A 13,759-nucleotide genomic window follows, 5' to 3' on the forward strand; every position below is an offset into this window, starting at 1 on the left:
AGTGGTGTTGATGGTGTTCTTTTACAGAAACTTATGGAACTAATACTTGAGAGACAATCAGCTGATTGCTGCTTTTCAGCTAGGAAAAAAATCCTTTATTTTGATCAATTAGCTGTTCCTTTGCCATTTAATTTGATTTGTTGACATTGCAGAAAGGGGAGGAAGAAACAGTACTTAAATGAGTCAGAGCCTTCTCTACCAAATGAGGTAAAAGAAACCCATTTCAGCTGCAGGGAAGGGACTTGCTGCCTCCAAACTTGGTTTGGAGGTTACTTAATTGACCTCATAGTTTGAAGTTCCCCCGTGCAACATAAATGAATCTGTAAGATGTCCTTGCATCCTAAGGACTTTGTGGATTACAGAACCTAAACTCTTCAGGTAAAAAAAGGTTGTGTGTTGCTCTTTGGTAGAAGGTCAAGATGTTAACTGTGTGGACAGGTAATGAGATAGGGCTTTGGCAACCCATGTAAATTTAATTTAAGTCTATACTTCTTTTAATATCTGGTCTGGAGTTAAGGCATATATTATAGCTAGCAATGGTTTTACTTGTAATATGTGATACATACACAGTGGATGCAGCAGCTTTGTGTGACACAAATACCTGCCAATTTGTGTTAGTATTATAACCTAGAGATAAGTAGGAGTGAATCAAAGAGAAGGTATTATTTGACAAGTACTCTTCAGAAGGTACTGATTTAAAAATCGAAACATTTCTATGTTTCTTGAACTATTATTTTCAGAATTTTTCTGTTGAACCTTGGTATATGCATATAAAAAGAATTCTCTCTGACACGTATTTTTCAGACAATTGCAATTATTTTCCCAAAATGTGAGAAATCCTTAACAGTCCTACAGCATTCACACTTTTTGCTCTTAGTAGAAAATTATTTGTTGAAATGGTTTGAAGTGACCACAAAGCGTTTTGTGCCAGTCTTCAAAAAGTTTGCCATGTTTTGTGGAGGCTGTTGTCATCCAGTATAGTGGCAGTCTCAGTTCCCTTTTGAAGATTCTTCTAAAATCTAAGTGGTGAATACTGCCGTCTTTTAAGAAAGTGTTTAGTTGAGATTAAAGTTATTCATCGTCTTTTCTAGAGTAACAGCTGTTTTTACTTAGCTTGATATGCTGCGCTATGTTAGTATTTTATATACACAATGTATTAAAATCCATATAAATTTCAGACAAGCAATTCAGTGTGAAAAGAGCTGCCAGAATATGCAAGGCCAAACATACAGCAGTTAGAAATTTTGCCACAGATCTTGTCTCAGCCATGCAATGCTGTCCTGTTACATTAATTAGCAGAATGATCTGTAGTCCAGTAATTCCAAAAAGGCAGTCCGTAAAGTAAAGCCATTTCAGAAAAAGTTAATAAATACCAAACTACTTGATTTTTTTCTCTTCCCACCTGTGTTGCAGCTCAGATGTACTTCTGTCTTCATTCATCCAAAACCAATGAATTGTGTAGTTGATAATGTGTATGTATCAACCTGTTCATGATAATTACAGTTGGGAATGCTGTACTCAGTAGTATTCCCTGTTGTTTCCAGTTTAGCTAGAGTTGGCTAACAAAAGCCATATTTAAGGAGAAAAGGAAGAGGAGTTATTAAAAATACCTAAATTGAAGCACAGTCTCAGTAGAATGCCAAGAGCTTAGAGGTATTCCATAATGCACCAGATGGAAAATAAAAATCTCAGGATTCATCATGTCTGGCATTGAAATATTAGATAGCAAAACATCCTGCCAGAATACTGTTATTTTGTGTTTAAAATTATGCATCAGATATTCAAGGGGAGTCAGTTTTCAACAGTAAAAAATTAACCATCTAGTATGGACTCTATTAACATAGCTGTAATTTTAGCTGTGTCTTGAAGAATATCACAAATTTTCTCTCACTTCCTCCACTCCCTGGGTTTTCTTTTCAGGATATTTTTTGTAATTTACAAGATGAAGTCTACATTTGACTGATAATTTCCACACTTTTTTTGTTTTGCTTCCTAGAAAATGAAAAATACTGGAGTGTTTAATATCTGGCATTTATGTAGAGAGGCAGCAAAACGAATTTATCTATTTTTCTTTTACCCTTCACTCTGTGGAAATAAACACCCTCACAATTGCAAAAAACTATAATTTTTCATAAGATCCATTAATAGTCAAAAAATCACAAATAATAAGTATCCTGAATTTTAGGATCAAAAGTTAACCAGATGTAGGAATTGTTTTTTCTAGTTTCACTATTTTTTGTTGTTTTGGTTTGTTTGTGTTTTTGTGAACTGGTGACATTTCTTTTGATGGTATTAGCTTGTTTTGTCATGTCTTGTTTCACATGATCCTTTTTTATTTAGTCCTTGGGCAGCCTTTATAGACAAACCTCTCATCAACTTTCTTTGCTTTCGTACCAATAGCTTTTTAAGGGTCTGAATAATTTTTTAAGAATCTCAACTGTAAAGATCAGTTTCCTGTGTGCTATGCTCATCTTGGGAGCTGAGTAAAGGAGATTCAAATTGATGTAGAAGAAAAGAGGGCTGGCAGCATCAGTTCTCTTTGATCTGTTGCCAGCCAGTCAGCGCAGGCAGTCTGGAGCTGCTTACGAGCTGCATCTTGTGAAGTTACTAAAAGCATGAAAAGAAGCTTGTACTGGCAAAAGAGCCACATTGAGAAAGACTGAAATTAGGTGGTTGATGGGTGATGGGAGATGTATCTTTTAAAATTCTTGAATCTTGACTTTAGTTAGTCCTTTTTCACAAGACTGTCGTAGGGGAAGTTGTTCTGCACTTACATAATCTGCTAGTAGCCATTAGGGACTAATTAGAATATTGTGAAAGTGCATTATTTCTCCCTTCCTGCGCATATCTGAGATCACTATTGTGTGAATTTCTGGCCTGGATTCTAAATCACAAAAAAAAACCCTGGAACTTCGTACTTGTTATTTTTAAAGCAACCTTAACAAACCAGAAGGACACTTAACAGTGCAACTGAAATGGAATTCAGCTTCTAAACAAAATTAAACTAAAAAAGGAGTGCATTGCAAAAAACCTGAAGAATGAAAACAGTCATCCAGCTGTAAAACATTAATATGTACTGGTCACTAGTGGAGTTCCCCAGGATTTGGTATTGGAGCCAGTCCTGTTCAACGTCTTTATTGATGATCTGCACTACAGGATTGAGCCCACCCTCAAGCAAGTTTGGTAACAACACCAAATTGGGTGGGACTGTTGATCTGCTGGAGGTAGAAAGGCTCTGCAGAGGGATCTGTGCAGCCTGGGACGATGGACTGAGGCCAGTGGTATGAGATTCGTTAAGAAAAAATGCCAGGTTCTGTGCTATTCTGTTGGTCTAGATTTTCAGGCACTTGAATAAAAATTCTGCACTTTACAAAGTGACCATAGTGTATTTGTTCTGTAGTAGAAAGTGTGCAAACACAGTAAATTCTCTTTTGCAGTAGAGGTGGGCAATTTAGAGTAAAAATAAAATGGCTATTTCTTGTCTTTTGTAGCATTCACTGCAGCAGAAAAATAATGGAGCATAAATATTTGTTTATCTACCCTTCCATTAAAGTACACACTTCCTGAAGTTGCCCAACGTATAGAAATGGCTATGTAGAATATTTTGTCTTTGAGCTTCTTTGGCAAGCTACGTTATTGGAAGTCTTGAATAAACATAGGGGTTTTTATTTTGTATGCAATATTTTGATGCTGTTTATAAATTGCTTATCTTTTATAGAAGTAGTTTTATTGTTTTCACCTCTAATTTAATTAAGTTGTGTTGACATTGCAAATAGCCTTAGAAAAAGCATAAATACCTAATGCGGCCTTCAGGAACAGAAATAAATGCATTGCTGTTACAATGAAGTTTTTTATCTTTCATGATTTTTACTTTTAATACTGTTTATCAATATTTCTGTTTTTATTCTAGTTTTATTAGGGACTTGTTGATAAAGTATTTATTGATAAAGTATTCAGGTTAATTATTGGTATCTGTACCTAAATTCCTAGGATATTGTAATTTATATACCTAAGCATTTAGCTTCAATAAGAAGACAATGATACTAAATAAACTACATGGGTGCTTGAAGTTAGATTAGTTACATACATTTCATTTCATAAGAAATTATGTAGTAATTGAATAATCTTTAAATTTAAAGTGGTTAGGTATTTTGATGAAAGTCCCTGAATTTATTCATAGACTTAGTATACACAGTAAATACCAGGAAGCATGTACAACGTGAAAGGAATTCTTTTGGTGCTTATTTGAGGAAATAAGAAATTGGTTTGACATACAAATCAATGTTAAATGAAAGCAGTGTTTTTGATTAGATTCACTGAGTATTCTTGAAGCCTTAACAGCAGTGTACAGCTTCCTAGTTCATGCCAAAGAAGATTTTCAGAAACTTTCACGGATGCACGAGAACATGGAAAAACTCTATCAGAATGTGATGGGGTATTTTGCCATTGACCTGAAGAAAGTTTCGGTGGAGGAGTTTTTAACGGACTTAAACAACTTCAGGATGATGTTCATGGTACAATATGTTTATTTTATATTTAATGTTTCTTAGAAGTTATATTTTGTAGCCTTGTCTATATGTATGAATTTGGATAATAAGCTGATTTGTGTCACATCTGGCTTCTTATTACATAACTTAATTTAATGACTACACTCCTGCAGAAATATTGTACGAGCATGAGTTTCGTGACAAAATCTGGAGGAATGATCCAGCTAATGCCTATAGATCAAAAGAAAGATTGAAAAATTCACTTAGTCATTCTGCCACCTACTCCTCATTGCAGCCTAGTCATTACAACTTAGTATTACAGCACACGTATTTAGGTTGCTTGCATGATTCCCAGTCTTGTTTGGTTTTACTTGATTGGTTTGGTTTTTTAATGATTTCACACAGTCTGAAAATATAGGTGGAAAAAATTACTTCTTTCACAGGTATTGAAAAACAGTTTGAAATTAATATAATTCATATCCATCGGTTTTGAGGAAAGCACTTAAACTGGAACCGGTATTTAGCAGCCATTTGGAACATGTAATGATTACTAAGCCTCTGCTGCTTCAGAGTTTCACAACTAAAAAGCAAGATACTATTCAATTGCAATAATTGTGCTTGACAAGTTACATATGTCAGATTTTTGGGAACAGGGGCATTGATTGTGTTTTCCTAACTTGATCAGTGCCTAATACGAAGCTCAGTAGTCTGATTTCAGAATTAATAAATATTATAAAACAGGTATATTACTTTAATTTCTGATGTTTAAACCGTACCTCCAATGCAAGTGTTGTAGAATTTTAAAAGCTTAGGTTCATGTTGAGTTGAAGGCTCTAAGAAAGTGGTTGTGCTTTGCATTAATTTTCTCATATTTCTTCTTTGTGTCTTTAAAATTAGCACTGATGCTAGCCTCTACTTCACAGCAGTTTCATGAAGATAGATTAATTAATGCTTCAAAACAGTTAGGTATTATTGATGAGCATGATAGAAGAAACCTTGAGGAAAATTAATAATTCTGTCTTGCAGAGCAGTTTGAAGGCTATATGAAAAAGATGTGTAGATAAGGCATGAAACCTCCTATCATTCAATGACACTAATCAAAATCTTGAGTAGCTGCTCAGTTTTGAGACTTTTCAGAAAAGATTTTTGAGATGCCTAGCATGAGACAAATGAGCTGATTTTCACGATTGTTTAGAATTGGGTGATGGTTATCTTAGAAAATTTAGTTCAGAAGACTTGTAAATTTGGTGCTAAAAAAATATTGGGTGATTTTGAAGCCCAAACTAAAAGATGGCTTGTCACCAGTAGGTATGGGAGAGTGCAGTTCAGTCAACTTGTTGTCGTGCAAAGTTGATGATTTACATGAAGTATTTTCCTACTTATAATTTTTTTTTTTTATTCTCAATTAATGGAAATTTATTAAAAAGATTTTAAAATCTCTGTGTTTAAATCTGGAGCCCTAGACTTATGTTTCATAGCTAACTTTGATTTGCACTTTGTATTTCAGTGTTATTTGGTAGCTGTGACAACTATTATTTGCACTCTGTGAGCACCAAATCTAGAGTACAGTTACTTGGCCAGATCCAAAAAAAAGGGGTGAAGCATCTTGCCTTCAGAGCTTTAGCTTCCACAGCTAAATTACTGGTACACTCAGTGGAACATCTTAGGTATCAGATATCCCTATTAACCTCTCTGTGTACTTTCACAGCATCATGGGTGCTGCTAGCAAGCTCATTCCTTTCCTGGGAAAGATGACTTTCATGATGAAGAAATTGTCTAATGGTTAGAATTTTCCTCCAGTTGTAGGAGGGGGAGCCAACACACCTTGAGGTAACAGCTCTTCTGTCCAAGACTAGGCTCATCAGGCTAATCATAGGGTACAGAAACCCCTTGCTCCTATTGGCACTAGGTTACTCTTCAGCAGAGACAACTTCAAGAATCAGAAGAAGAGCAGCAGAGTCTAGGGTACAGTACAAATGTACCCTAGACTCTGTTTTTCCTTTATATGAAGCAAATACTTAAATAAAAATTAGAAATTACCCTGAAAGTTGCAAGAGAGAACCCAAGAATGCCTCCAGTTTGGAAAATCAAGGTCTTGGCATTCCACTTGCATTTCATGTTGAAAACACGTGTTGGATAGAACTTGGCCTTAGGGCATATTTGTATGAGAGTTTGAATGTCTAATCTTGTGTTTTAGTCAAAGGAGATGCATACTTCATTAATTTAGTGGAATTTGGAAAGCTGTCTACCTGATGTCTCAAAAGAGATGTAACAACAGAAGTACCTGGTATCCTGGAGAAGCATCTAAATAGTACTCAAGACATCATCAGCCTGAAATTTCAAGCTTTAACATAGAATTTGTGGAAAATTGGTTTCCTGTTAGAGAAGGGCTGAGGGCAAGGTGTGATACTCCAAAGCATCCAATTTGCACTGTATATGAAGGTATAAGCTATTAAGTCAGGCCCACTTGTTCAGTGTGGTTAAAAAGAATACATATCTGCATTTGAATGACTGCAGTCTGAGGCTGAGTCCTGTTGATATTTTTTTGGGGGAAAAAGTAGGTGCAAAGTAAAAATTTCCTTTGTCACTCTATAAGGAAAGAGTGTAATTTCTGCCAGTATTGTACTTGTCAACTACCAGGTCCCATTTGAATTTTATTCAGTAGTTTATCCAGTAGTTTATTCTATAGAATGCTCAGTCTGAAAATCAGCAAATAATTTGTCAAAATTATTTTAATCAAAAATTTTAGCATTTTTTAGGAAGCATCTACCCTCTTCTCCCTGAATCAAGAAATTTGACAGAAGTGACTTTGGAGGAGTCACTGTGAAAGTACAGTTTTGCTTTGTATAAAAAATCCATTCCATTGTCATTTTTCATGATGGAAAGCTTATTCTTCTTCAGTTATCCAACACAAGTATTTCTTCACAAGCTTTATGTGATAGTTTCTTCCCCCTTCTTTTGGTCACTCTCTATGGCAGTGATGCTGCAAACAGTGTCTGTGTGCCTGTGCAAGTATTGCTGTAATCCCCATTTGTCTGTACTATGTAATACTTGGCAGCCCATTTTTTTCTTTCCTGAGTGCAGTCTGGATGTTTTCCCAGTAAAAACAAATGAGCTGCAAAATTGCAGTTTTTGCCTCAGACCTTGTGAAGATGTATGCCATTTTGTAAGAGGGGACACTTTAATATATTATCAGAGTCAGGGTTCTGTGTAGCTGTTCTGAATAAAAAAACTTTCTGCAATGAAGAATAGGTGCACTTATGCAAATGTAGATTCTTAGGGCACTGAGAGTTTGCCAGTGTACATAGCTGATGTTAAAATAATGAAAAGGTAATCCCAAAATACTTTTGTTAAAAATGTATTGAATGTAACAGAGTTCTTTTGCTTAGTGTCTGAATATGCAAAATGTTTTTATTTCAAAACTCTGAAACTCATTGTTCTGTTTTAGCTTCATTGGAAGTTTTAGAGTACATGTTTATAATTCTAAATAAACAGTATTGTGCAGATATTAACCAGAATTTTTAAACCTAGCGAAATAATGCAAATGTTGATAAGAATAGCAAAAATGCAACACTGTTACACAGGCAGCCTCGTCTTGCTTGGTGTAGTGGCAGCATGAGAAAGAATACGTTGAAATTGTTTTAGAACTACAAATCGTAACACATATATTTGTAGAACAAGGTGGTTTAGACATTTTGAATTCTTCCTACATGTGTATTCTTAAGATGCATTTCTTGCTGAATTTATAATCCTCATTTGGGAGCAATTAGTATGCTTTTAATGTATTTATTCTGAATTTGCTTACTCTTCTGAATGAAATGTTCTAAATATGGAATGTGAAATACTTACTTGATTTGATAAATTAAGGTTAGTTAGGGGTTACAGTTTGAAAGCTTTTTTCTTTGTTTTTAATGTTCAGCTTTGTTTTTGCTAAGACTTCCATTTTAATGGAACTCTATTACCTTTTTTCATAGCAAGCAGTAAAAGAAAATATGAGGAGAAGGGAAGCAGAAGAAAAACAGAGACGTGCTAAAATAGCTAAGGAGAAGGCAGAGAAAGAAAAACTAGAGAGACAACAAAAGAAAAAACGCTTGTTAGAAATGAAAACAGGTAAGTGATGTAGAAAATACATTTGACCAAGCATTTTACTGGAAATAAATCTTCTATTTTTTCATTATCTGAATGTGCTATGAGAAAAAAAATAGATTAATGCTTTTTCATTGATCAAAGTTTTCAGCAAAGAGGCATTTAAATTTTGGGGTTTTTTATTGAGCTTTCCTAATCGCCTGGAGTTACAAAATAACTCAAATTGCTGCTTTTTATTTTTCCCTTGGAATATATTGAACCTTGTGTGACCACATGTAAGTTCAGTTATGCTCAAAACTCTTTATGTTACTTGAGAAAAGACATTCTCCAAATCACAAAGCCATTTTCTTTAACTAAGGTTACATACTCATTTTTGCTCTTTTATAAGACTAAGCTCTTCCTGAATTACTTGGTATTTTTCTTTGAGTATGTCAATTGTTATTTTAACAGGTCCCTACTGAAACACCTCAAAAACCCCTTCAGCCATGCATTTTAAAAGTTACTGGTGCTATATTGTCTTTTGTACCAAAAGAGATGGCAGATGCTGTGAGTTTTCTGTTGCTAAAAGAGGTGTCTGATGATCCTCTATATGCCTGTATTTTATCCTAGGCTGAGCTTCTGTAGTCCTTCAGAATGATACATGACTTACTGTGTAAATTGCCATGAGCTTCTCTTTTTCTTTTCCTGAGCAGATCTTGTTAAACAGTTCCCTAACTAAAGCCTGGTTGGCACCTTTGGCATAAATGATTATCTGTCTCTTCCAGTTTTCACTAATAGCCAGAGTAGGTGTGCTTAGTTTCAGAGGTGTTTCAGACCAAAAGTCTTTGATTCATTTTTATAAGCCTGTCCATGTTTTGAGTTGTGAGTTCTTGTGGGAAATCAGGCAGCTGCTCTCTGGACACAGAAATTCTACGTACAATTCAAGACTCAATCAGAAAACCACCAGTGACAATCTTTTCAATGTTCACCGAAGATAGAGGAGGCTGCAGAAGACTAGGAAGGGGTAAAAGTGGTGTCTGTATTTATGCGTGGATGGAAATGTTTCACACAAGATACCTCGCAGACATTTCTCTCAGATTTCTCTCAGTATGTATGACTGATAGTATTTTGGATGAAAAATTGATAGTGTTTTAGTCCAAGTTAAAGCTGGTCTCAAGTCCTGTTCTTCACAATGTCATGTTCAATCTTCCCAGAATACAGGTGCCAACATTGGAGACTTATGTGTTATATAACATATGTGTATGTAGGCCTCTGATAGTGAACCTGTCCACTTCAGCTGATGTGGCAGGGAACTAAGTACTTGTCCTCTACTTGTCTTTAAGTAGCTTGGGGTTTTGATATCATGCAAGTGTACAGAAAGATCTTTCTTCTCCTGTGAGTCATGGAAGGTTCAGTTTGAAATGGCTGATCTAAACAGCAGATAATAAAAGATGGTGTTAAGGTCACTTCAAGCTATAAATATCTTGAGCCTGATATTGAATAAATTGGCCACTGATGAGTTATAAGGTTTCTTGTGCCTTTTTGCAACATATTTTCAGGTCTACTAGAAAACTTGAATTTTGGGAGTGGGAAGGAAAGGACATGTGGTAGATTTGTTTGTCAGGGAGGACAACAACAAATGTATGAAAAATGGGGTTGTTTGTTTTGCTTTTTAATGATGATAATTATTATTATTTTGACAGTCTTACCAAAATTATACTTACAGTATTTAATTGGAGGCATAATGAAACTCTGATTTTTTTGGAGTTACACAGCCAATGAAAAAAAAACCTAGTTTTTTTTTCCTTTTTCCGTTTTTTTTCCTAGCTATGATTTGTTCATTTAAAGGCTGTCTTCTCATTAAGAATCTGTAAATCAGTCATGTCTGATCTGCTAAAAAATTCATAACCAGGTCCTCTGTCTGTCAAAATATCAAAACACTCTTACCTGAAGTGTGACTGTGGAGTAACTAATTTTTGCTGCCTGTTATTTCTTTATATGGTGACTGGATCACATGTTAGATTTGTAGGAACATTATTTCAAATATTGCTTGAGTAAAAATCATTGATGTAACTAACCCAGAAGTTATTTTTGGGGTTTCAAAGAGGTGCATATTTGGTAAAAGTGAAAAGATGGGAGCATATATACTATATGTCTCTCTTCAATGTTTTTTTTTTTTCTCAGTGGATAGATCATAGTGTATTCTACACCTCAACTCTTTTCTTTTTTTTTTTTTTGAGTAACATGGCATTTTAACTGAAAATTATTTGATGATTAGGAAGGGCTGTGAATCCCTGTACTATGTGCTACTTCATGATTTCTTAATTGTTTCTCTTAAACTTCTTTTAAATACTCTAAGAAGCAGTGACAGCAAAAAACAATAAAAAAATAATCCAATCTCATTTTACTGGGCTGACAGTCATTAGCAGCACTGGTTGTGCTATTATCTTACCCTTGTCACTATAAAGTGTTCTGAGTACCTGTCAATCACTACCTCTTCATAGTGTCCAAAATTTAATGTCAGGATAAAATCCCACGGAGTTGATACTGTAGTGTTGGTGATCATGCCTACCAGTGATGTTTCTAGTTGACAAGATGACATACTGAAATTTCAGAGGTTTTCTACAAGGGAAGCTAGAACTGAAATAGATTTTTTTTTCCTACTCTACCATCTCACTTTCCTTCTCTAGGCACAGTTTTGGACTTGTTCTTTTATAAAATGGTTTAATTTCTAGATAGTTCAAATCCTCTTGTTGATTAGCTCCCCAGGCCACAGCAATGCCTTTGATTTTCTCTTGCTTAGCTGCTGCTCCTTTTCTTGAGGTAAAAGCAATCTTTCAGTGCTTGAGGTTGTGCTTTTATTCAGTGACTGTTAATTAGCCATTAGTGACTACTTTATGATGCTAGAGCTACTCTTTCAGCCTATACTTCATACCTTTCAAGACCTGAGGTGCCATCCAGTGCTTAAACAGGATTTGTATCATCATCCTAAGCTTGCATTGTTAACCACTGGCCTCATTTACTACACAGATATCTAACCTTCCCCAGATTCTGCTTTGTTCTTGAAGTCCTTTTCTTTGGGTTTCTTCATCTTTTATCTGCTTTTGGAAGCTATTTGAAGAGGAGGGATTGTTGCCTGTCATGCTACGTTTGGCTGCATGAGGTGGAGGAAACTAATTTTGCATAAAAGTAATCTACATAATACTGCAAAAGTTTTTAGTTATTTGGGGTTATTTGCTGACTTTTTTGCTTTGACAAAAACTTAATATATAATCATAGAATAATAGAATGCTAGGGGGTTGGAATGGAAAATAAACTCCCAACCCCTCTGCCATACGCAGGGATGCTTACATCATAAAGGAATATGTAACAAAACATAAATTTTATTAAAATATACCCAGTATGTGACTTGAGTCATTAATTTGCATACAGCGTGTTAGGACTGTATTTACACCAGTTTTGCATGAACTACAACAAAAAAAATGAAGACTGCAAAGGTCATATAAATCCGAAAAAAACCCCAATCTGGATTAAAGGTAACTCCTCAGTTTTAGTTTAAATTAATTTCTTCAGGATGAAAACAATAATTTTGTTAGTAGTAATAGACATTTGTGACAAATATGAGTTCCAAGGTAATCCTGTAATATATTGGCCTTCTCACAAACTATAATAATCTTTCATAGCCTGTGTTGTGCCTTTGATACGCAGGTGACAACTGAGCCATCTAGATCCCAGGTATGCTCTGTCATCCATGCTTCTATATCAGGCTTCTTTTGCCATACTGTTGCATTGTATCAGCGTTGATATGGTCATTTTCTCAAATTAGATAAACATGTGCACTTTGTGATAAGTCTTTGTGAAGTTTAATTTTTTTTATATATCTCAGATATACATGTTAATATTTTATAGTTTGTGAAGTGTGTAGTGTTTTATGAATATGCAGTACGGCATGCTTTAGTGAAACCTGAAACATTTTAGGTAGTCTTTACAATATATATTTTAACTTCTGCTAATAAGACCACAGATTTCTGTTATTATATGGAATAGTTTCATTTGCCCTCTTGCAAATTGTTTTTGAGATTTGGACCTGCAGCAAGTGTCAGATTTACACACCTCTAAAGTGTAGTTTGCTAAAAGTCTCTATCTCTACTTTACATCTTAGCAACACCTTCATGTCCTAGTGGTCACAGCTCAAATAGCTCACTGATAAAGAGGGTTGTGAGTCTTCAGTTTACATAGTAAAAGTGTCAGCCTCATATTTTCCTTTCAGCTCCATCCTAACTGTAAAAGTAAGTGGAATTCAGTAAACATTTTGACTAAGTGATACTTAGCATTTTGAAATTTATGTTAGTAAAATCTGTCCACTAAATACTCTCTAGACTACAAAATTATACTCATCGTGAGATACTTTACTTGCTTTTGTGCAGCCAAATCAAACTATCACACACTACTCTTCCAAAGGTAAATATCCAGTGAAAGGGGATCTTTATGTAAATGCCACTTGTCTGCAAACTATTAACATTCAAATACATACTTTCTCATGCTGTTCAGATTCTTAGTAGAAGCACACCAATCAATTATTTTGATCTTATCAGAATGTAAAGAATTCTATAGCTGAGATAATAGCAGCTAAATTTATTGCAATATAATTGAGAACTCCATCATTGTGGCATCTTCATTGTGTCTTACTTTGAATGCTATTTAAGTAACAAGCCACTTTTATCAGTGGTTATTTACAAAGATTGCCCTTTTCTTGCATAAAAGCAGTGAAGTAATGCCAAAATGGAATATCTGATTTCCAATATAGCATATTAGTTTGTTAGAGTTGTGTCATTCAGTTTCATTTTTATCATCATGATCTAGTTTTAAATAAGTTTTAGTTCATTTAAACAGTTATTACCTTATTTGCAGTCAATTTTGCAACATTTATTTTTGCAGAGGTTTTATATTGTTTATCTAGTTTTGGAAAAAAACAAAACAAAACACATTCCTGTCTCACAAACTTGCTAAGAGCATTTTAGGCTTTGGTTCTTCATATATTTACTGCTTTATTATTGTCTGATAAGTTGAGCAATATGAATATTTTCATTAGTTCTGTAGTGTTCTGCAAAACAAAAGGACACCATGGATACCAGTACTGATAGTTTAAAAAATGAAAGTAGTAAATGTAATTAGGTAATTAAAGTTCAGGTTCCAACAGATAAAAT

General features: G+C 34.7%; 1 protein-coding gene across 5 annotated transcripts in view; it reads left to right on the top strand.

Moving 5' to 3' along the window:
• Positions 1–13,759, top strand: part of DIAPH3 (diaphanous related formin 3) — a 201,101-nt gene that overhangs the window by 121,162 nt on the left and 66,180 nt on the right. For 4 of the 5 annotated variants that reach the window (XM_064713728.1, XM_064713699.1, XM_064713709.1 and 1 more), the window contains 2 exons: positions 4,350–4,514; positions 8,462–8,597. In XM_064713728.1, coding sequence (XP_064569798.1) covers positions 4,350–4,514; positions 8,462–8,597 — 301 coding nt within the window. Of the gene's footprint in view, positions 1–4,349; positions 4,515–8,461; positions 8,598–9,023; positions 9,230–13,759 lie in introns of those variants that run through there. The other variant, XM_064713738.1, reaches the window with a different exon arrangement.

This window comes from Zonotrichia leucophrys, chromosome 1 (genome assembly GCF_028769735.1).
Source record: "Zonotrichia leucophrys gambelii isolate GWCS_2022_RI chromosome 1, RI_Zleu_2.0, whole genome shotgun sequence".
NCBI classification, from domain to species: domain Eukaryota; kingdom Metazoa; phylum Chordata; class Aves; order Passeriformes; family Passerellidae; genus Zonotrichia; species Zonotrichia leucophrys.